The sequence below is a fragment of the Neovison vison genome, chromosome 12 (genome assembly GCF_020171115.1).
Source record: "Neovison vison isolate M4711 chromosome 12, ASM_NN_V1, whole genome shotgun sequence".
Classification (NCBI taxonomy): Eukaryota; Metazoa; Chordata; class Mammalia; order Carnivora; family Mustelidae; genus Neogale; species Neogale vison.
The window spans coordinates 116703838-116727804 of NC_058102.1; the positions used below are offsets into that span (position 1 = coordinate 116703838).

At 36.1% G+C, this 23967-nt stretch overlaps 1 protein-coding gene across 1 annotated transcript in view; it reads right to left on the minus strand.

Moving 5' to 3' along the window:
* CCDC7 (coiled-coil domain containing 7) overlaps positions 1-23967 on the minus strand; it is a 443154-nt gene that overhangs the window by 12509 nt on the left and 406678 nt on the right. The window contains exons 33-34 of the mRNA XM_044226418.1: positions 18753-18836; positions 14413-14477 (exon numbers count right to left, since the gene is read on the minus strand). Of these exons, the coding sequence (XP_044082353.1) occupies positions 14413-14477; positions 18753-18836 (149 nt within the window). The remainder of the gene's footprint in view (positions 1-14412; positions 14478-18752; positions 18837-23967) is intronic.

The window sequence follows — 23967 nt, forward strand, 5'->3', positions numbered from 1 at the left end:
TTTTAATTTCTTGAGGAATCTCCACACTGTTCTCCAAAGAGGCTGCACCAACTTGCATTCCCACCAACAGTGTAAGAGGGTTCCCCTTTCTCCACATCCTCTCCAACACATGTTGTTTCCTGTTTTGTTAATTTTGGCCATTCTAACTGGTGTAAGGTGATATCTCAATGTGGTTTTAATTTGCATATCCCTGATGGCTAGTGATGATGAACATTTTTTCATGTGTCTGATAGCCATTTGTATGTCTTCATTGGAGAAGTGTCTGTTCATATCTTCTTCCATTTTTTGATATGTTTGCCTGTTTCATGTGTGTTGAGTTTGAGGAGTTCATTATAGATCCTGGATATCAACCTTTTGTCTGTACTGTCATTTGCAAATATCTTCTCCCATTCCATGGGTTGCCTCTTTGTTTTCTTGACTGTTTCCTTGGCTGTGCAGAAGCTTTTGATTTTGATGAAGTCCCAAAAGTTTATTTTCGCTTTTGTTTCCTTTGCCTTTGGAGGCATATCTTGAAAAAAGTTGCTGTGGCTGATATCAAAGAGATTACTGCCTATGGTCTCCTCTAAGATTCTGATGGATTCCTGTCTCACGTTGAGGTCTTTTATCCATTTTGAGTTGATCTTTGTATACGGTATAAGAGAATGGTCGAGTTTCATTTTTCTACATATAGCTGTCCAGTTTTCCCAGCACCATTTATTGAAGAGACTGTCTTTTTTCCACTGTCTATTTTTTCCTGCTTTGTCAAAGATTAATTGACCATAGAGTTGAGGGTCCATATCTGGGCTCTCTACTCTGTTCCACTGATCTATGTGTCTGTTTTTATGCCAGTACCATGCTGTCTTGGTGATCACAGCTTTGTAATAAAGCTTGATGCCCCCAGCTTTATTTTTGTTTTTCAACATTTCTTTAGCGATTCGGGGTCTCTTCTGATTCCATACAAATTTTTGGATTATTTGCTCCAGCTCTTTGAAGAATACCGGTGGAATTTTGATCGGAATGGCATTAAAAGTATAGATTGCTCTAGGCAGTATAGACATTTTAACAACGTTTATTCTTCTGATCCAAGAGCATGGAACAGTCTTCCATCTTTTTGTGTCTTCTTTAATTTTTTTCATGAGTGTTCTGTAGTTCCTTGAGTATAGATCCTTTACCTCTTTGGTTAGGTTTATTCCCAGGTATCTTATGGTTGTTGGTGCTATAGTGAATGGAATCGATTCTCTAATTTCCCTTTCTGTATTTTCATTGTTAGTGTATAAGAAAGCCACTGATTTCTGCACATTGACTTTGTATCCTGCCACATTGCTGAATTGCTGTATGAGTTCTAGTAGTTTGGGGGTGGAGTCTTTTGGATTTTCCATATAAAGAATCATGTCATCTGCGAATAGAGAGAGTTTGACTTCTTCATTGCCAATTTGGATACCTTTTATTTCTCTTTGTTGTCTGATTGCTGTTTCTAGGACTTCTAATACTATGTTGAACAAGAGTGGTGAAAGTGGGCATCCTTGTCTTGTTCCTGATCTCAACGGGAAGGCTGCAAGCTTTTTCCCATTGAGGATGAATTTGCTGTGGGTCTTTCATAGATATATTTGATGAGGTTCAGGAATGTTCCCTCTATCCCTATACTTTGAAGCGTTTTAATCAGGAACGGATGTTGGATTTTGTCAAATGCTTTTTCTGCATCAATTGAGAGGACCATGTGGTTCTTCTCTCTTCTCATATTAATTTGTTGTATCACATTGATTGATTTGCAAATATTGAACCATCCTTGTAGCCCAGGGATGAATCCCACCTGATCCTGGTGGATAATCTTTTTAATGTGCTGTTGGATCCTGTTGGCTAGGATCTTGTTGAGAAGCTTAGCGTCCATATTAATCAGTGATATTGGTCTAAAATTCTCCTTTTTGGTAGGGTCTTTGCCTGGTTTGGGGATCAGGGTAATGCTGGCTTCATAGAAAGAGTCTGGAAGTTTTCCTTCTGCTTCAATTTTTTGAAACAGCTTCAGGAGAATAGGTGTTATTTCTTCTTTGAAAGTTTGGTAGAATTCCCCAGGGAATCCGTCAGGTCCTGGGCTCTTGTTTTTTGGGAGGTTTTTGATCACTGCTTCAATCTCGTTATTAGATATCGGTCTGTTCAGGTTGTTGATCTCTTCCTGGTCCAATTTTGGTAGTTTATAGGTTTCCAGGAATGCATCCATTTCATCTAGGTTGCTAAGCTTATTGGCATATAACTGTTGATAATAACTTCTGATGATTGTTTCTACTTCCTTGGTGTTAGTTGTGATCTCTCCCTTTTCATTCATAATTTTATGAATTTGGGCTTTCTCTCTTTTCTTTTGGATTAGTGTAGCCAATGGTTTATCGATCTTATTGATTCTTTCAAAAAAACAGCTTCTAGTTTCATTGATACGTTCTACTGTATCTCTGGTTTCTACCTCATTGATCTCAGCTCTAATCTTGATGATTTCCCTTCTTATGTGTGGACTTGGTTTGATTTGTTGTTGATTCTCCAGTTCTTTAAGGTGTAGAGACAGCTGGTATATTCTGGATTTTTCTTTTTTTTTAAGGGAGGCTTGCATGGCTATGTATTTCCCCCTTAGAACCGCTTTTGCTGTATCCCATAGGTTTTGGACCAATGTGTCTTCATTCTCATTGGTTTCCATGAATTGTTTAAGTTGTTCTTTGATCTCCTCATTGATCCAAGCATTCTTAAGCAAGGTGGTCTTTAGCTTCAGGTGTTTGCGTTCCTTCTGAACTTTGTGATCTGCATAATATGCAGGGAATAATGTCAGTCTTTTAGTGTCAGTTGAGCCCTGATTTGTGACCCAGTATGTGGTCTATTCTGGAGAAGGTTCCAAGTGCAGTTGAGAAGAATGAGTATTCTGTTGTTTTAGGGTGGAATGTTCTGTATATATCAATGAGGTCCATCTGGTCCAATGTGGCATTCAGTGCTCTTTTTTCTTTATTGATTTTCTGCTTTGATGATCTATTACTGAGAGAGGCATGTTAAGATCTCCTACTATTAATGTATTCATATCAATATGACTCTTTCTCTTGATTAATAGTTTTCTTATGTAATTGGCTGCTCCCATATTGGGGGGCATAGATATTTACAATTGTTAGATCATCTTGGTGGATAATACCTTTAATTATGTAGTGTCCTTCTGTATCTCTGACTACAGTCTTTAGTTTAAAATCTAATTTATCTGATATGAGAATCGCTACCCCGGCCTTCTTTTGAGGCCCATTGGCATGAAAGATGCTTCTCCATCCCTTCAATTTCAGTCTAGGTGTATCTTTAGGTTCAAAATGGGTCTCTTTAGACAACATATGGATGGTTCCTGTCATTTTATCCAATCTGCAACCCTGTGTCATTTTATGGGCGCATTTAGGCCATTCATATTGAGAGTGATTATTGACAGATACATTTTTATTGACATCGTGTTACCTTTGAAGTCTTTCTTTCTGTAGATTGTCTCTATATTTCTGTTCAATGATATTTTTAAGATTTTTTTCTCTTTTATAGAACCCCCCTTAATATTTCCTGCAGTGTTGGCTTGATGGTTGCATAGTCTTTTAAGCCTTGCTGGTCTTGGAAACTCTTTATCTCTCCATCCATTTTGAATGTCAGTCTTGCTGGATAAAGTATTCTTGGCTGGATGTTCTTCTCATTTAGTGCCCTGAATATATCTTGCCAGCCCTTTCTGGCTTGCCAGGTCTCTGTGAACAGATCTGATGTTATTCTGATGGGCTTTCTTCTGTACTTAAGGAGCTTCTTTGTCCTAGTAGCTTTCAAGAGGGTCTGCCTACAAATATAATTCTTCATTCTTACTATTAGGTGTCTTGAGGACTTTTGAGAATCTATAATCTTGGGGTGAAAGCCTTATGCCTCTAGTACATGAATGCTGGTTCCATTCATGAGATTGGAAAAATTTTCAGGGACAACTTTTTCCACTAATCTTCTAGACTTCTTTCTTTCTCCTCCCTTTCAGGGATTCCAATAATTCTGACATTGGAATGTTTCGTGGCATCATTTATTTCCCTGATTCTGTTTTCATGGCTTCTAAGCTGTTTGTTCCAGGCTTCCTCCTGATCCTTTCTCTCTATCTGTTTGTCCTCCAGATCACTAATTCTATCTTCTGTCTCAGTTACCCTAGCTTTGAGAGAATTTAGATTAGATTGGAACTCATTGAGAGCATTGTGAACATCATCCCTGGTGGCTTTCAGTTCTGCCCTAATCAATTCCGTTTGGTCATCCATGGCTTTCTCCAACCTATTGCCTGGATAGCTGTTAGCCTGAATTCCCTTTCCGACTTATTGTCTCTGTTGATAGCCATTAGCTCTGTTGTAGAAGGCCCATCCTCTGTATTTTTCTTCTGAGGGCATTCCTACTCCTAGTCATTTTGGTGAGAGATGGCTGAATGGATGTAGCTGGATGTATCAACCATGGTGCAGTCAAGGTGCACCCTGGAATGTTTCTCAGCAATCAGAATTCCCCACCCAAATGATAGAAAATAGAAAAGAAAAAGAAAAGAAAAAAGAGAGAGAGGGAAAAAAGGGAAGATAAAAGAGAAGGCTCAGCCCAAATGGGCCCTAAGGTAAGATTTATGAAGTATACAAACAAAAACAGACAAACAAAAAGACTGATAAAAGTATATGACAAGAGAAAAAAAATATATTTTTGTATTCTATATATATGTCTCATATATATGTATATATATACATATATATATATATATATATATATATATATAAGCAAAAAAAAGAAGAACCTCGTCAAAAAGAACCCCAAGTATAAGATTTATATACTATCAGGACAAACACAAATACACAGAAACACTGGTGGAAGAAAAAGATGGGAGAGTGTTTATAAATTCTCAGTGTGGGTGAGGAAGGTTATTTTTATTCTTCCTGGATGTATCTTGATATCTTTGTTAAAGGACTCAACTTTCCTAAGATAAAGGGAGATTGAAAATTGGTTTACCTATAAGGGCAGCATTGATTGGGGAAAGGGGGTTATCTTGAAGTTTAACTCTATATGAATATTAGAAAATAAAAATAAAAAAAGAATAAACTAGATTAAACTAAACTAAAATTAAAAAAATTTAAAAAAATAGAAAAGCAAAGGAAAAACATGGGTGTATGTATCAAAAAGTTCAGGTTAGAAGGTTATTATGGAATTTGATGTACTGGACATCTCACTGTGAAGGTAAATAGGTTAAAATATTATCTATATAAAAAAAATGAACCAGAATAGTGGTAACGAGTTAAAAATAAAAGTTGTATCTATGAAGTAGTGGTGGTTGTTCCCTCGTTGTCTTTTTTTTTTCTTTTCTTGTTGGTTTTCTGGGGGAGGGGCCTGCCACGTGGGTTTTCAGTCAATGATGTTCCCTGAGTTAAGTCCTCCCGCCCCCCCCAAGGGGGTGGGCTCTGAGGAGACCGGTTTTTTCAGGCTTTTGTTTTCTGGAGGTTTTTATGTTTGTTCATCTGTTTTCTCTTGCCTTGACAGCTTTTGATGGTTTTTGGAGTTTTAGAGGAAAGCAAACTGCACCCCGACCTCCCTCTCAGAAAGAAGCCTCAGTCTGCTCCCCTGTGAGTGCTGGAGGGCACATAAATTCCCCTTTGGCCATTGGCAGAGCAGGTTTCGAGTCACAGTCCTTGGGGACACAGGATCTCCTGCTTGTATCCAAAACCACAGCAGCAGTGGCTGTCTGGGCAGCACCAGACCGCCAGAGATGTTCCAAGCAGTGATCACACACAGATTTTCCCACTGGCCTGGGCTGGGAGTGCCTGGTCTTTCCAGGTCCAAGAGCTCCCGGCTGGCACCTGCATGCACCTCTCCCAGGGGAGGGTGTGGGGCGCACGTGTCTCAGGCTCTGATAGCGTGGCGCGGTGTTCTGCTGTCTGGCGAGGCTCCCAGCCCCTCACGGGAGCATTCTCCAACGCGCTGGGACCAAGACCTAGTTTCTCCTCTACACTCTTTCTGGCTCAGCGCCAGGGGAAGCTGTCCTGGGTCCGGGGACTTAAGCCCCTGTCCCTAACTGCTCCGATTCCCCCCCCCCCCCCCGCAATCCTTTGCTCTTTCTGAGTGCTTTCAACCAGACTCCAAGTTAATGCTGGTCCCCAGAGGCAGGGCACTCTCATGTATTAGGGGTATTACTTTCCAATTGGTAGCCTCTGGTGGCTCCCCCCCCCCTTTTGTTTATCTTCCAATATCAGTCCCACGTTCCCACTCTGCTTTACCTGCCCACTGGTGTCTTCTGCCCCTGTATAGATCCAGACATATATAATTCTGATCTCAGCCTGATTTCATGGGTGATCAGAGTTCTTTGGTAGGTAATCAGCTAGCTCACTTTAGGGTACAGGTTGAAACGGTGCCTCCTCCTACTTCCCCGCCATCTTGTTTCCCCCCGCATTGTAGTTTTGATCTGTATTTCCTTAATTAGTGATGTCAAGCACCTTTGCATTGGCTATTTGTATGTCTTCTTTGAAAAATGTCTATTTACATCCTCTCCATTTATAATAGCATTGTTTTAGTTTTGGGTTTTCTCCTCTTCTTCCCTCTTCTTCCCCTCCCCCTCTTCCTTTTCTCTCTCTCTCTCTTTTTTGCTACTGAGTTGTATGAGTTCCTTACATTGGATATTAACTTATTATGAGATAGATGGTTTACAAGTATTTTCTCCCATTCCATAGGTTGCCCTTTCACTTTGTTGATGGTTTCTTTTGCTGAGCAGAAACTTTTTATTTTGGTGTCCCACCTGTTTTTTATTTTGTTGCTTGTGCTTTTGATACAATGTCCAAAATATTATTGCCAAGATCAATATTAAAGAGTTTTTTCCCCCCTGTTTTCTTCTTGGAATATTGAGGTTTCAGATCTCACATAAGTTTTTAATCTATTTTAAATTAGTTTTTACTAACCATAGAAGATACGGGTTCAGTTTTATTACAGATTGCTACCCAATTTTCCAACATCATTTATGGAAGAGACCATTAAGTAAGTATTACTTACTTAATTAAGTATTCAATTAAGTATTCTTGTTTCCCTTATCAATTATTAATTGTCTATATATTAAGATTTATCCAAGCTCTTGATTCTGTTTTATTGGTATATGTTCTGTTTTTATGTCAGTACTATTCTGTTTTGATTATTATAGCCTTGCGATATAGTTTGAAAACAGGAAGTGTATGTAATGCCTCTAACTTTGTTCTCTCTCAGAATTGCTTTAACTATTCAGGGTCTTTTGTGTTTCCAAACAAACTTTAAGATTTTTTTTCTATTTTCAGAAAAATTTCATTAAAATATTGATAGGAATTGCATTGAATCTATAGATGGCTTTGGATAGTATCAACATTTTAAAAACATTAACTTCCAATCTATAAACCTAGGATATCATTCACTTAAGAGTCTTCAATTTCTTTCATCAAAATGTTACCGTTTTTAGTGCTTAGATTGTAACCAACCTTTTTAAAATGTATTCCCTAAGTACTCTATTGTTTTGATGTTATTGTGACTGAGACAGTTGTCCTTATTTCTATTTCAGATATTTTATTGTTAGTGTATAGGAATGCAACTGATTTCTGCATGTTGATTTTGTATCCTTTGACTTTACTGCTTTCATTTAGTAGTCCTAAAAGTTTGGTGGTAGAATCCTTGGGATTTTCTCCATATAAGATCACATCATTTGCAAACTTCACTTTTTCTTTTTCAACTTGGATGCCTTTTCTTTTTCTTGCTTAATTGCTCTAAGATTTCCAGTACTAAATTGAATAGGAATGATGAGAATGGGCACCTTTATCCTGATCTTAGATGAAAACCTCTAAGTCTTTTGCTTATAGACTTGTCATGTATGACCTTTTATTTTTTTGAGATATGTTCCTTTTATATCAAATTTATTGCAAGTTTTTATAAGATGGTAAACTTTTTCAAATGCCTTTTCTGTATCTATTGAGATGATCATGTGATTTTTACATCATTTTGTTAATGTGGTGTTATATATATAATGACACATATGTAGATCCACCTTTGCATCTCACAGATAAATCTCAATTGGTCACAGAATATTACCATTTTAATGTTCTGTTGAGTTTTGCTGGAATTTTGTTGAGAATTTTTGTGTCAATTGTCATCATGGATATTATTTATTATCTAGGCTTTTAGTTTTCTTTTCTTTAGTGTCCTTAACTGGTTTTGGTATCAGAGTAATGTTAACATTATAAAATGAGTTTGAGAGAATTCCTTTCTGTTTAATTTTTGGGAAGCATTTGAGAAGGATTGGCATTAATTATTCTTTACATTTTTGGTAGAATTGACTAGTGAAATCATCAAAAGTGAAAGTGAGGTATTCAAGTCTCTAGGTATGAATTTTTCTTTGATGGGTGGTTTTTGGCAAATGATTCAATCTCCTTATCATTATAGGTCTTAAGATTTTATATTTCTTTACAATTAAGTCTTTGTAGATGATATGTTTCTAGGAATTTTTCCATTTCTTCTAGGTTATCCAATTTTTAAATTTACAATTGCTCCCTTTATCTCATAATCTTTGAGTCTCTCTAGTATCATTTGTAATGTCTACCCTTTCATTTCTGACTTTTGAGTGTTTCTTTTTTCCACGTTGTCTTAGCCAAAGTTTTGTCAATTTTATTTACTTTTTTACAAAAAATCTTGGAACACTGAAAAAATAAAATAAAATAAGAATAAAGAGTACTTCTTTAACTCCTTAAAAAAAACACTTCTTATCATCATTGATCTTTTTATTATTTTTCTTATTTTTATTTCTATTCTGTTCTTTACTATTTCATTATTTGTGCTAACTTTGGGCTTAGTTTTTTCTTCTTTTATACTTCCTTGTGATGAAAAGTTGTTCACTTGATATCGTTCTTTTTTTGTCACGTAGATGTTTATACCTATAAACTTGCCTCTTAGAATTGCTTTTGCATCATCCTTAAGTTTTGGTGTATTGTGTTTCTATTTTCATTTATCCCAAGTTGTTTTTTTTCATTTTACATTTTATTTATTCTTTGACCTATTGGTTGTCTGGGAGTGTGCTGTTTAATTTACATATATCTGTGAATTTTCCTGTTTTCATCCATTTATTGATTTCTAATTTCATACTACTTTAGTTAGAAAAAATACTTGGTAAGATTTTAATCTTCTTAGATATACTAAAACTTGTTTTATTGCCTGTCAAATGATCTTTCCTGGAGAATGTTGTGTGTGCATTTGGGAAGGAAAGAGAATGTGTATTGTGTTTCTGTTGTATGGAGTGCTCGATATGTCTGTTAGATCCATTTGGTCTAAAGTATTGTTCAAGTTCAATGTTTCCTCATTGATTTTCTGTCTGGATGATCTATGCCTGGATGATGTAGAAAATGAGGTACTGAAGTCTCCTACTATTACTGTATAGTTGTCTATTTCTCCCTTCATATCTGTTAGTATTTGCTTCTTACACTTAGGTGTCTGATATTGGGTGCATAAAAATTTATGATTATTACATCCTCCTAATGAATTCGTACCTTAATAATATATAACTCCCTTTTTGGGTCTCTTGTTACACTTATGAGCTTAAGTCTATAAGCTTCTGAGTCTATAAGTCTTTTGAGCTCTGTCTGATATAAGGTAGTTACCTTGCTCTAATTTGGTTTCCACTTGTATGGCATTCTTATCCATTCCTTCACTTTGACCCTACATGTGTCCTTGAGTATTAGTAACCATGTATGAGTGGGTTTATTTTTTGACTCTCAATTCTGTTCATTTGGTGTGTGTGTTTTTATGCCAGTACCAACTGTTTTGATTACTCTATCTTTATAATACAGCTTAAAATAAGAAAGTGTGATGTCTCCAGCTGTTTTTTTTCAGAATTGCTTTGACTATTAAGGTATTTATGATTCTATATAAATTTAAGGGTTTTTTTTTCCAATTCTGTAAAAAAAATGCCATTGGAATCTTGATAGGAATTGCATTGACTTTATAGGTGGCTTTGGGTATTATGGACATTTTGACAATATTAATTCTTCCAATTCATGAACATAGGATAATTTTCCTACTTATTTTTTTCTTTTTCATTTTCTTTCATTAATGTTTTATAGTTTTTAGTATGGTACATTTTACCTCCTGGGTTAAACTTATTCCTAAGTATTTAATTTTCTTGATTCTATTATAAATGGAATTACTTTCTTTATTCCTTTTTCAGATAATTTGTTGTTAGTATATAGAAGAGCTATGGATTTTTGCATGTTAATTTTGCATCCTGCAACTTTATTGAATTCATTGATCTAACATTTTTTGGTTGAGTTTTTAGCAAAGAATTAGTCTTCCTGTCTGAGTGGAGCAGGAGGACTGGCTTCAGAGGTGGCAATCCTGTGCCCATTTCCCTGGCGAAATAGGGCCACTGGTTTTGCTCTGCCAAAGACCAGTTCTGCCTGTTGTATTCTCTGTTCAAGTGTTTCTGGGCTATAAAGTCTCAAACTACTCTGTTTAGGCTTTCTGGTTAGGCTGGGCCAGGAGCTGTACTCAGCAGTGGGTGAGGCTATGTGAATGAGCTCCCTGCCAAGGCAGAATGGGCAGGTTAGCCTCAAGCAGCCTCTCTGGTGTTCCTAATCAGGCCTTCCAGTTGGTACAGCAGTTGGTATGGCTACAATTTAGTTCCTTTGCCTGGGAAAAATAGAGAAGCTGACTCCAAGTCCATCAAGGCTCTTTGTGAGCTTGACTCTAGTTAACTTGGTCCCCATAATCTGGCCAAATAATACCACTGTCTTTGCTCTGCAAATAATCAGCCCCATTTGCCATAATCTACTCAATTTGTGTTGGGCCACACAGCTTCCAGGTGTTCTACCAGTTTTCTTGATCATTTAGTGCAAGGAGATATACTCAATAGTGAACAATGCTGACTCAGCTCCGCCATCTGAGCAGTAGTAGACCAAGCTCCAGGGCTAGCAAGACTCTTTTTTTCAAAACCCAAATCATACAGACCTGAATCTCACCACATTTCCTGGTGAGATTATGCCACCATCTTGTCTCTGCAGATAAGCAAACCTGCTGGTTGGGACTACTACTTCTCGTACTGCAGGTAGGAACTCAGTCTGTCAAGGTCTGAGTGTTGGTTTTTGCAAGCACTTCTTTCCTTCCCTGTAATAGATTCCCCGTGGTCAAGTCCCATGGATTACTCCACAGTCCCCATGGTGTGAGACCAAGTGGGGGCTCCCAAGAGATGACACACAATGCTAGAGGAACCAGATGCCCCACCTAGGTTCTTTTTTCCAACTGAAGACATTGGGGGCTCAGGGGAAATCTCACTCCAATGGGCATGGGAGAGGGGCAATAGTGTCAGTGTGTAGCCACTTCTCCTACCTCTCTAATGCAGTCTGTCTTGGTCTCTGTGATGTGGAGAGGGGGGTGCTTCAGCTTTATCCTAATGTTCTAAGATTTTTCCCAAGGGTGTCTATCCATGAATAGATTTCAGTTTTTCTTCTTGTTTGGGGGAATATGGTCAGGAATGACCTATGTCACAATTTTGGTGTGCCACTCCTCCTCCCACATTTTATGTTTCTGATGCCATAATTTACCTTTGTTTATTTTGCATATTCATTAACAAATTACTGTAGCTGTAGTTATTTTTAATACTTTTCTCCTTTAATCTTTATGGTAGTTAGTATGTTATCGTACTGCAGTATAAGAGTATTCTGAATTTAACTATATAAATATATTGTCTTTACTAGTGTGCTGTATGTTTAAATATCACATGACAATTAGTGTCCTTTCATTTCAGCTTGAAGAACTTCCAGGATTTCTTATAAGGCAGTTTCAATGGTGATGAACTCACTTAGCTTCTATTTCTTTTTGAGTCTTATTTCACCTTCATTTCTGGTGGACAACTTTGCCTGGTAAAGTATTCTTTTTAGGGAGTTTCTTTCAACACTTGAATCTATCATCCCACTGTTTTTTGGACTGCAGTGTATTTGCAGAGATTGCTTCTAATGCTTGAGAGGATTCCCACATATGAGATAAATATTTTCCTCTTGCTGCTTTTAAAATTCTGTCTTTGTATTTGATTTTATACAGTTTTATTATATTATGTATTGGCAAATATTATTGTAGATAGAAACTTTGCAGTGATTTCTTAGCTTTTGAACTTGGATATTCAAATATCTCCCCAGATTTGGGAAATTCTCAGGCATTATTTCTTTACATAAGCTCTGCCCTTTTCTTCTTCTGTGATTCCAATCATTCACATATTAGTTAGATTACTGGTGTTCCATGGTTCATATAGTCTTCATTAATTTTTTATTTTCTCTTCTTTGTATAATTTGAATACTGTCTTCTACTTTACAAATATTTTCTCCTGCTGGATTGGCTATCAACTCTGGAGTTTGTTTGATTCTGCTTTATGATCTCTATCCTTCTGTTAAACTTCTCATTTTGTGTATTCTTTTCTTTCTTCTGTTGATCTGACTTTTGTGTCTTCTTACAGCTCAGTGAGCTTCTTTAAAACAGCTATTTTGAATTCTTTATCAGTTAAATTGCAAATCTCCAATTCTTTGGGGCTATTGAAAAATAATGTATTTCTTGCATGGTTTAGTGTTTACTTGATTTTTTTTATGTTCCTTGACGTTCTCTCTGCTTTCATTGCATTTTAAAAAGTAGTCGCCATTTGTATGTCTTGATTGGAGAAGTGTCTGTTCATATCTTCTGCCCATTTTTTGATGTGTTTGTCTGTTTCGTGTGGGTTGAGTTTGAGGAGTTCATTATAGATCCTGGATACCAACCTTTTGTCTGTACTGTCATTTGCAAATATCTTCTCCCATTCCGTGGGTTGCCTCTTTGTTTTTTTGACTGTTTCCTTTGCTGTGCAGAAGCTTTTGATTTTGATGAAGTCCCAGAAGTTTATTTTCGCTTTTGTTTCCTTTGCCTTTGGAGACGTATCTTGAAAGAAGTTGCAGACACTTCTCCAATCAAGAAATACAAATGGCTATCAGACACATGAAAAAATGCTCATCATCATTAGCCCTCAGGGAGATTCAAATTAAAACCACATTGAGATATCACCTTACACCAGTTAGAATGGCCAAAATTAACAAAACAGGAAACAACATGTGTTGGAGAGGATGTGGAGAAAGGGGAACCCTCTTCCACTGTTGGTGGGAATGCAAGTTGGTGCAGCCTCTTTGGAGAACAGTGTGGAGATTCCTCAAGAAATTAAAAATAAAAATTCCCTATGACCCTGCCATTGCACTCCTGGGTATTTACCCCAAAGATACAGATGTCGTGAAAAGAAGGGCCATCTGTACCCCAATGTTTATAGCAGCAATGGCCACAGTTGCCAAACTATGGAAAGAACCAAGATGCCCTTCAACGGATGAATGGATAAGGAAGATGTGGTCCATATACACTATGGAGTATTATGCCTCCATCAGAAAGGACGAATATCCAACTTTTGTAGCAACATGGACGGGACTGGAAGAGATTATGCTGAGTGAAATCAGTCAAGCAGAGAGAGTCAATTATCATATGGTTTCACTCATTTGTGGAGCATAACCAATAGCATGGAGGACAAGGGGTGTTAGAGAGGAGTAGGGAATTTGGGTAAATTGGAAGGGGAGGTGAACCATGAGAGACTATGGACTCTGAAAAACAGTCTGAGGGGTTTGAAGTGGCAGGGGGGTGGGAGGTTGGGGTACCAGGTGGTGGGTATTATGGAGGGCACAGCTTGCATGGAGCACTGGGTGTGGTGAAAAAATAATGAATACTGTTTTTCTGAAAATAAATAAATTGGGAAAAAAAAAAAAAAAGTAGTCACCTCCTCCAGGTTTACTGACTGGTTTCCAGAGGGAAATCGCTTCTTTCAGCCCTGCTAGGAATTCTGATGTTTTTTCAGACCATTCAATGGGTATGCCTGCTCTACAATTTGTGCTTTTTGTTTGTTTGTTTTGATGGCAGAATTCTTAAGCCTTCTTTCTGTGCTGCCAAGACAGGTTGGTTGCTGAGAGCCTCCTTTTTGCTTTCTTTATGGCAGTGCTGAGTGCTCAAGTTTATGGTTTCTTCCAGGTCAGTTTTCTGGGGGTGTTTACTATCTGTCTAAATTCACTCTTATTGCTGTTGGGAGCATGCAGAGGAAGCCAGCCACAAGGTGGATTTTGTGGGGGTGAGACACATGGAGTATTGGAGGTGCCTGTGGACCAGTTTGCGGGAATCCACAGGTGAAGTGTTTTCAGCAGTTGATGTGTGGGCCTCCAGAGTCCTTTGACACAGTTAGCCATTACTTCCCTTCTACACATTCAGTTCTGAACCTTGGTGGCTGTTATCTCAGCCACTCTTTGACATTAGGTCATGTGACTTATGACTCAGTTCTCTGGATGAGATAAGAGAAAAATAGGTCTTTTTGGCAGTACTCACTCACATGCTGGGTACTCACTCACATACCCACTTTTTCCCACAGGAGATATCTTGGGATGAAAAGGGCTCTCTTTGCACAGAAGTATGCTGCCCTGAAGAAGGAGTGGTGTAGGTAAAGTCAAACTGCTCCTTTTACCCTCTATGGTGTATCTAATCTCAGATTTTGTTGTTGTTCCAACAGTGTGCTAGGACTTCTCTGCTGGACTCCTGGATTTCAACAAAGCCTCTCCCATATGTGGATAATCATCAAATTGGTTCTCTTTTTCACAGCAGGTAGATGGTAAAAACAAAACAAAACAAAACAAAAACCCACACAAAACTCCTACAATATTGATGTCATCACTGTAATCTTCTTTCTTGCCAAGTATTTTATAGGAAATGTCACTTTTATTTCTCTGATATATCCAATTATGTCAAAGTCCTTTTTAGAAATCTTTCTCCCTTCTCATTGAGAAAGGTTCTTCTTTTGTAGCATTTTGATGCAGTAGTATTTTTAGTATTTGCAAATGTAAATGTACAAAAGCTCTTCTTCCTCTTCTGAGGTAAATTAGAATAATTAGCAGCAAAGCCCTCACTATTTTTTTACCTGATATGGACGGTGGCATAAACAGTTTTTGTCTGTAAGACAGAGTATTTTATTCTCAGTATCTTCCTTAATTTTCCTTATCCAAATCCTGTTTTAGTTGAACCAGAATATTCATTTCTGTATTTGACTTATACTGTACATTTAGAAGGATGCATTTATAAAGATTCCTTTGATAATTAGAGCTCTATACATAAACCACTGTTTCCCCCCTCAACAATATAACTGTTTATCAATTTTTTTACAAACCCTATTGATTTTAAAAGTAACGTGCTATTGCAGAACACTTCCATTAAAACAAATAATTATAAGCCTCATATTATTTAATCATTGGCTAAAGATTAAACTGAAGCCATACACTGAGAGGCTTAATAAGAGACTGTAATTGAGAAAATAAAATGCTGTTGACAGGATTTATTTCAGAAGCCATAATTCCAAACTAGTCTTTCACGTTTGTCAAATATAAGTAAAAGCTGGGGAGGATTTTTAAGTCATTAAAGATGAAATCCTTAATATATGTTAAGGTAATGGCCCTATACTGTCAAATTTATGTTTATCCTTTATCATGTTTTCATGAGAGTATCAAGACTAAATTATTTGAATGAAAATATTTTGGCATATCCTGGTATTAAAAATTGAATATAATTTTGAAAGCAGGTGGTACAGAAGACTAGCTACATCAGATGAACTTTCTAACTAAAATGCTAGATTAAAAAGAATGTATTTTAAAAAGTATTGCTGAAATGACATAAAAATATGCTCAGGAAAACCAAAAGAAGTAAAAACATTTAACTTGCAGATTCCTGCTAAAAATAGGGTGTGTGTGTGTGTGTGTGTGTATTTATGGTGTACATATTTTTGTAAAATTAACTGATCTATAAGAATAATGCAGGAAGCTGGGGAGAATATAAGAGGTAATTTTTCCACAATAAAAGAAAAATAAAAAAGAGGGCACAATCAAGTATTTCAGGAAATACATTATGTATGGCTTATGATGGCATACATAAGAACTGAGAAAAAATGGAATGAGATTATAACAGATTATAAAAATGGAATGAGATTATAATAGCACAGAATGGAAACCATTAGAATCTTATATATTTTATATTAGTGTTACATATTTTCTGAAAGCTTAAAATATTTCATAAAAAGTAAAATGAAAAAGCGTACTACAGAAAGTATTCTAGATAATTAGGTACTATTTTACATTGCTATATCTTTTACCTTGATTGTCAAAAGATGAAAAACTGATCCTGTTTGTTGAGACTTCCCGTGGTGTGATGTCACTGGTGAAAAAATCTTCTTTATGTTGTGGGGACATATAACTGTCTTTAAATAAATTCACAAAGACATTATGACTATTTAAATAATACCCCCCAGTCTCCATGTAGTAGTCCTTATTTCTGCATTTGTAATCTTTTCATGTTTGAGTAGTCACTTGTCTATGATTCTGATTTCTATAAAATTCTTCATTTTCTCTCCTTTTTTCTGTATTCTTAGATAACATCTTCCTTAATCTTGACCTTTAATCAAACCCATTTTATCTTAAATGTGAATATTAATATTTGTATATGATCTATAATCTCCTTTCAACTCTTTTCCTCTTAAAAATTTCTCTTAGCATGGAGGACAAGGGGCGTTAGAGAGTAGTAGGGAATTTGGGTAAATTGGAAGGGGAGGTGAACCATGAGAGACTATGGACTCTGAAAAACAGTCTGAGGGGTTTGAAGTGGCGGGGGGGTGGGAGGTTGGGGTACCAGGTGGTGGGTATTATAGAGGGCACAGCTTGCATGGAGCACTGGGTGTGGTGAAAAAATAATGAATACTGTTTTTCTGAAAATAAATAAATTGGGAAAAAAAATTTCTCTTAAATTTTGCTTAGAAGATTTGTAAATTAACAATAAATAAACACAGATTAGGTAACTAAATTAATTTTGTTCTTAAAGGACATGGTATTTTAAACTGATTAAATGTAGATGAGAATACTTCATCAGGAATACTGAAGCAAACAGTAATTCAAAGTACCTAAACAAAAATAGTCTGAAGATTAAAGAGGGAAAAGTGACTCTTTACAATTTATCAGATTTGTTTGAGTAAGACACAAAATAAATTAACTGCTTGATTCAAACAATTTCATTTCTATACCACCTTAATTATAATCTCTTTGAGTAAATAATTTTTATTTGATTCATTTTTTAAATTTTATATTAATTCCAGTTCACATAACTGACTGAAACTAACAGTGTTAGTTTCAGGTGTACAATATAGTAATTTAACAATTCCATATAACACACTGTGTTCATCATTACAAATACACTCCTTAATCCTCATCACCTACTTCTCCCATCCTCCTACCCTACTCCCCTCTGGTAACCATCAGTTTGTTCTCTAGAGGTAAGAGTCTGTTACTTGGTTTGTCTCTCTCTGTCTCCTTTTTTTCCCATTGCTCTTTTGTTTCTTGAATTCCACATGAGTGAAATCATATGGTATTTTGTCTTTTTCTGACCTTTTTCACTTGGAATTATACTCTCTAGTTTCATCCATGTTGTATCAAATGGAACTAAAAATGGATTAAAGACTTAAATGTGAGACTTGAAATCATAAAAATCCTACAAGAGAGCTTAGGAAGTAATGTCTCTGACATTGGATGAGGCAACATTTTTCCAGATATGTCTCCTGATGCACAGAAGTATTGCTAGTACATCAAAATGAAAACTATTGCTAATACATCTAAATGAAAAGCTTCTGCACAGTGAAGGAAACAATCAATAAAATTAAAGGTAACCTGCTAAACAGGAGAAGATATTTGATTATTTTTAGCTACTTTTTTTTTCAGGAATAGAATTTTGATATAATTAAATAAATAAAGCATTCAAAAGCAAAGCTTCAGAAATCTTGCTTTAATCTTAAATTTCACTAAGAACACCTATTTTGTTGCTTTTATGTGAGGATTCAGCTATTTCTGAATTCTAGATTTCAGCATCGTTTCTGCAAAAATTCAGGACTACAGTATTTCTTGCACCTAAGAGGAATGTATTGGTCACCTGGGTGGCTCATGTGGTTCAGTGTCTGACTCTTGATTTCAGCTCAGGTCATGATTTCAGGGTTGTTAGATTGAGGTCCTCCCCTGCCACACACTGGGTTCTACACTGAGCATGGAACCTGTTTAAGATTCTCTCTCCCTCTACCCCTTCTCCCCTCACGTGTACACATGTGCGTGAACACTCTCCCTCTCTTTCTCTAAAAAAAGAGAAAGAGAGAGAGAAATGTATCTAACATTGTTACTCTAGGATCAGAAGCTGTAGTGTTGTCTTTGAATTATATAACCCAGCTACATAACTACTCCAGTAGAGATGTAAATCCACACGCCAACTTTATATGCAGGGATATGGTAGACCAATGAAATAACTGTGATAATGTTCTTCTCAAACTTATCAACTAGCCTTTTTCACTTTTTCAAATTTAAAGCAACTTTTCTTTCTAAGCCAGAAATAGAAAGTGAGTAGAAGAGTAGTAAGAAATATTACACCAAGTATTTTCCAAGGTCACTTGAGCACTGGATTTTATCACTTACTTTGTAAATATGTTTTAAAACTAATAATATCTAGCTAATGTTCTATTGATAGTAAATACCAGAGTTTACTTAATTACAAGAGGAAATTCATGGAGATTTTTAGCCATATATAACAAATAATTACTGTTGTCATTAAAGATCCATACCTAATTATAATCCCCAAAATGACATAAACCATAAATATTAGACTTAAAAAATACTTGTTCTTACCAGGGTGACTTTTAAATTCTGTACTGATTTCACCAGTTATTTTTTCTCCTCCAGCAGTATATGTCAACTGTTCTACATCAGTCTCTATAGACCAAAAAGGAAAAAAAAAATCCAAACACTTTATAAGGTAAAGCATTAATGTGTGGTCATGTATGTGTGTGTGCCTGTGTGTAGTACAAACTTGATCAGCATGTATTCTTATAGAAGAAGAGAAAAATGCAATGTCTGAATTGCACAATAAAAAATGTCATAGAATTTGAAGGGCTCTTAGCAATCATATAAACCTCATTATAATGAGCCTCAGAGGGGCACCTGGGTGGCTCAGTCAGTTAAGCATCTGCCTTTGACTCAGGTCATAATCCCAGGTTCCTAGGATTGAGCCCGGCATCAGGCTCCCTGCTCAGCTCAGCTCCCTGCTCAGGCTCCCTCTCTCACTCCCCCTGCTTGTGTTCCTTCCCTTGTTGTGTCTCCCTCTCTCAGATAAATAAAGTCTTTAAAAAAAAATAAGGCTCAGAAATGTTTAGGGATTTGATCAAGAAAACATATCAAGATGATGACAAAACTGATGCACAAACTGACATCCCCTAATTCCTTAACCAGTGCTTTTTTGCTAACAAAATGTTAGTAACTTGGAAGTTATATTAACATAAATTTCTCAAGATGATTTACATTTTTTACAAAATTTATGTTAATAATATAACTTCCAAGTTTATGCTAAAAGAATATTCATGCTATAGGATATACAACTGAGATGGAACATAACACTTTTGTTCATGGTTCAAGTTATAAACCATAGTCCCACATCAGGAAAAGTTACTATGAGGCAGAAATGTTGACTCTCTTGACTATTTTATGTTATTTTAAGGTTATATGTAAATCAAGTGGGCATCAGTGAGGTAGAATCTAGTAAGATATTCTGTGGTCTAAAAAGAAAGTGCCTATCAGTTCCCTTGTAGTTGGGAAAAGGAATATGAATGAATTTGCCACAGTACCAGTATTGTGATTGCATACCATTTTATTTTTTATGTGATTTTAACATTTGCTGGATTTAGAAACTATTAATGAGGTCAAAAAAGAGGAAAGACACATGAAAGATATTAAAAAGGAATTTACATCAAATCAAAAAGAAGATAATTAGGATTGGTGACTTGGGCCAAATAATGAAACTAATGTTTTGTGAATGAAAGTTGGTTATTGGAGAGTGTGTATTAGAGACTGGAAACCTGTCATGAACCTGAATCCATAAGGTGGATCTTGCTTTGTTGTACACGCTGAGACTATGAATAACTGTTAAAGGTTGTACTATGACTTTTGGACCCCAAATATACATTCACCACAACCTAAGAAGAGGTGGGAACCAGCCTGAGTATCTCACCAAAAAGAACCACAAAAAATAAGGCTGGATGCAACAACTTTCAATAAGCACATAATGACATTTTGTTAAAGCAAAATGATATAGAGGAATGCAAAGTGGGGTTGTTAGAAGATATATTTGAGACTCTCTGGTTGTGTCTGCAGTTGGCATAAGTAAGACTGAATGGTTCATTTGGAACGAGTGTGAGGAGATTCTTAAATAAGGAGACATCGAGAACATTTCACAGCAGATAGGATTAAAAACTGAGGGGGAAAGGTATGTCCTAGAGAAATTTATAGTCTAGTTAAGAATTGGTTTCTGAGATGCCCTTCAACAGATAAATGGATAAAGAAAATGTGGTACATATATACAATGGAATATTTTTCAGCCATCAGAAAGGATGAATACCTACCATTCACATCAACATGGATGGAACTGGAGGGGATTATGTTAAGTGTAGTAAGTCAATCAGAGAAAGACAGTTATCATATGGTTTCACTCATATGTGGAACATAAGCAGTATCATGGAGGACCGTAGAGGAAAGGAGGGAAATCTGAAGGGGAAGATATCAGAAAGGGAGACAAACCATGAGAGACTATGGGCTCCGGGAAACAAACTGAGGGTTTCAGAGGGGAGCAGGAGGTGGTAAGGGTGTAAAACAAGGTGATGAGTATTAAGAAGAGTATGTGTTGTGATGAGCACTGAGTCTTATATGCAACTAATGAATCATTGAACACTACATCAAAAACCAATGATGTGCTATACAGTGGCTAACTGAACATAATAGAAAAAACGTCTCCTCCTTCACAACACCCTCTTCTGCCAGGACAAGAGGTAGTAGTATAAACTATGAACTATATGACAAAACTAAAGATTTCTACTTCACCAGAGATATAAATTTGTTTGATATTTCAATCATACAGAGAGAATTAGTAACTAATGAAATAACTATCTTCTAAATTCCTCTACTTATCCATTTCCTAAGCTAGAATTTCTGCTTTGCAAATACAAAGCAACTATCCTATGTAGCCTGAAAAAAGAAAGGGAGTAGAGCAGCTTTTGAAATGCTTCCATCAAGCATATTCCAAGCTCAATTTCATGTCAGGTTTTTTGAGGATCACATTTTAATGGATGGGTTCTAAAACCTGTAATAGGTGGCTAATTATCCATTTATAGTAACTGCTAGAATTCCACTAACTATAGGAGGGACTTTACAAAGATGTTTTAAAATGTAATAATAGCACATAGATTCTATAGTCTTTAAAGATCCAAGTTTAAACTCCAGAAGAAATAAATAACCCTTAAATAGACTTGAAATAGTTTTGTTCTTACCAGCATGACTCTTTGACTGTGTCTTGATCTCCTTTAGCATACCTCTTCCCATAGCGCCTAGGAGGGGCTCTGCATCAATCTCTATAGAAATAAACAGTTTCAAAACACTTTTGTATCGTGAGATTAAGATAGGGTATGTGCTTTTGGGTAAATTGGAAGGGGAGGTGAACCATGAGAGACTATGGACTCTGAAAAACAATCTGAGGGGTTTGAAGTGGCGGGGGAGGTGGGAGGTTGGGGTACGAGGTGGTGGATATTATAGAGGGCATGGCTTGCATGGAGCACTGGGTGTGGTGAAAAAATAATGAATACTGTTTTTCTGAAAATAAATAAATTGGAAAAAAAACACTTTTGTAAGGTAAATGTTAACAGATGTGTGTTTGTGTGTCTGGTGTCCTTCTATTTGACATTTCTTATTATAGGAGGAGAATTATAATGAAATGTCTGGGTTGTAGAAACATAATAACTTACAATCTGAAGAGCTGTTAGTAAACAGGTAAACCTCACTATACTGAAGCCTAGAGATGTTTAGTGATTTGACAAAGGTCACATATCTGGGTAATGACCAAATTGATGCACACACTGTTGTTTTTTCTAGAGCTTTAACCAGAAAACATACAGTCTTTTGCAAACTTAAATAATCTCAAAGCATTTAACTTAATAGTATGATTTCCATGTACATTTAAAAAAAAACATTCATATGGAAGGGATATACCTAGTGAGGGAGGACTTAACATTTTTTTCCCAGGTCAGTTTACAAACTATGGTTAGTGGAGTCACAGATATTACTGTGAGGCAGAAATTCTTTGACTTGTCCAGGAGTATTAGGCTATGTCACTTTAAATCAAGTAGGCATTAGTGATTAAAAGAATAACAAATAATACACAGAATGAGATAAATAGCTCTCTCAAGGTCATCTTGGCATGGACACCTTCTAGCTGGGGAGGAGGAAATGGGAAATATGCAATAATGTGAGTATTGGCATAACATCCCTTTCTATTTGAGTCTTTACATGATTTTTAACCTTATTCTGGATGTGGAAACTACTTTGTAGTTCTAATGACAGAAAAAAAATAAAAAGAAAGTCATCTAAAAGAATTCCACATTGCAAAAGAAATGACTAGAATTAGTGACTCTGGGTTACCTATTGGGTAAAGTAATAACAGCCAAACTATGGAAAGAGGCTAGATGTCCATCAACAGATGAATTGATAAAGAATATGTGTATATATACACAATGGCATAGTATGCAGCCATCAAAAACTGAAGTTTTGCCATTTGCAACAACGTGGATGGAACTAGAGGGTATAAGTCAATAAGTCAATTAGAGAAAGACAATTATCATATGATCTCTCTGATATGAGAAATTTGAGAGTCAGAATGGGGGGTCATGGAAAAAAGGTGGAAAATGAAATAAGATGGTACTGGGAAGGGATGCAAACTGAGATTCCTAATCTTGGGAAACAGGCTGAAGGTTGCTGAGGGAGGGGAGTGGGAAGGATGGGGAGGTTGGGTGATGGACACTGGAGAGGGTATGTGCCACGGTTAATGCTGTGAACTGTGTAAGACTGATGATTTACAGACCTGTACCCCTGAAACAAATAATACATCAAATGTTAATAAAAAATAATAAAGTAATGACATTTATGAAAGTAATATGAGCTATAGCAATACATAAGTGGACATGTTCTAACCTTCTGGTTTTTCTCCAACAGATATAATTAGAAGAACTGAGTCACATGAATTGAGAAAGCAGGGGATTCTTATATAAGGGGGGAGGCAATGGCAATAGCACTTGAGTGTAGATTGGGTTAAGTACTAGAAGCATACAAGGTATGTGTTTAATATAGGTTGAGTCACAATTTTCCTCCTTCACAATATCCTCCCATTGCTTTAAGTCTTTTAAAAATATCCTATATTGCTTGGAGTTCTCAGAGTTACTTTTTAATATAGCATATTATACATATAGTATACAATTTGCCCATTATAAATGTTTAAGCAGTCATTATTAATATGTTCATAGAAATGTGTAACAGTCACCACAAATACAGAATATACTGAAAATTTATACTCATCAAATTCCAGTGGGACTTACAAATGTTATATCATATTTTGGATATAGAATTTTGTATAGTATTCTGAAGATCTACTCTCTTTATATATATATATATTTTTCATTAACTGTAATTGTTTCATTGTGAAAGTTTGTGTCCTATAGAGAAACTGAAAGCAGAGCAAATATGTATAGGTAGTGTTTGGTATATTACTCATTTTATTTATAACATCTCATTCTCTTTCAGCAATTATTTTAAATCATATTATCTGCTCTAATTTTTTTACTCTTGTTGCAGTATTTCAGTACTTCAAGTTTGTTCATTCTTTCTTCTGACAGTATAAATCTACTAAGAACTTATAGTGAATTTTAAAATTTCAGTTACTGTATTTTTCAACTGGTGGATTTCCATATTGTTTTTTTCAAAATAATACCTTTCCCATTATACTTATTCCTGAGGGGTAAAGTCCTTGGAC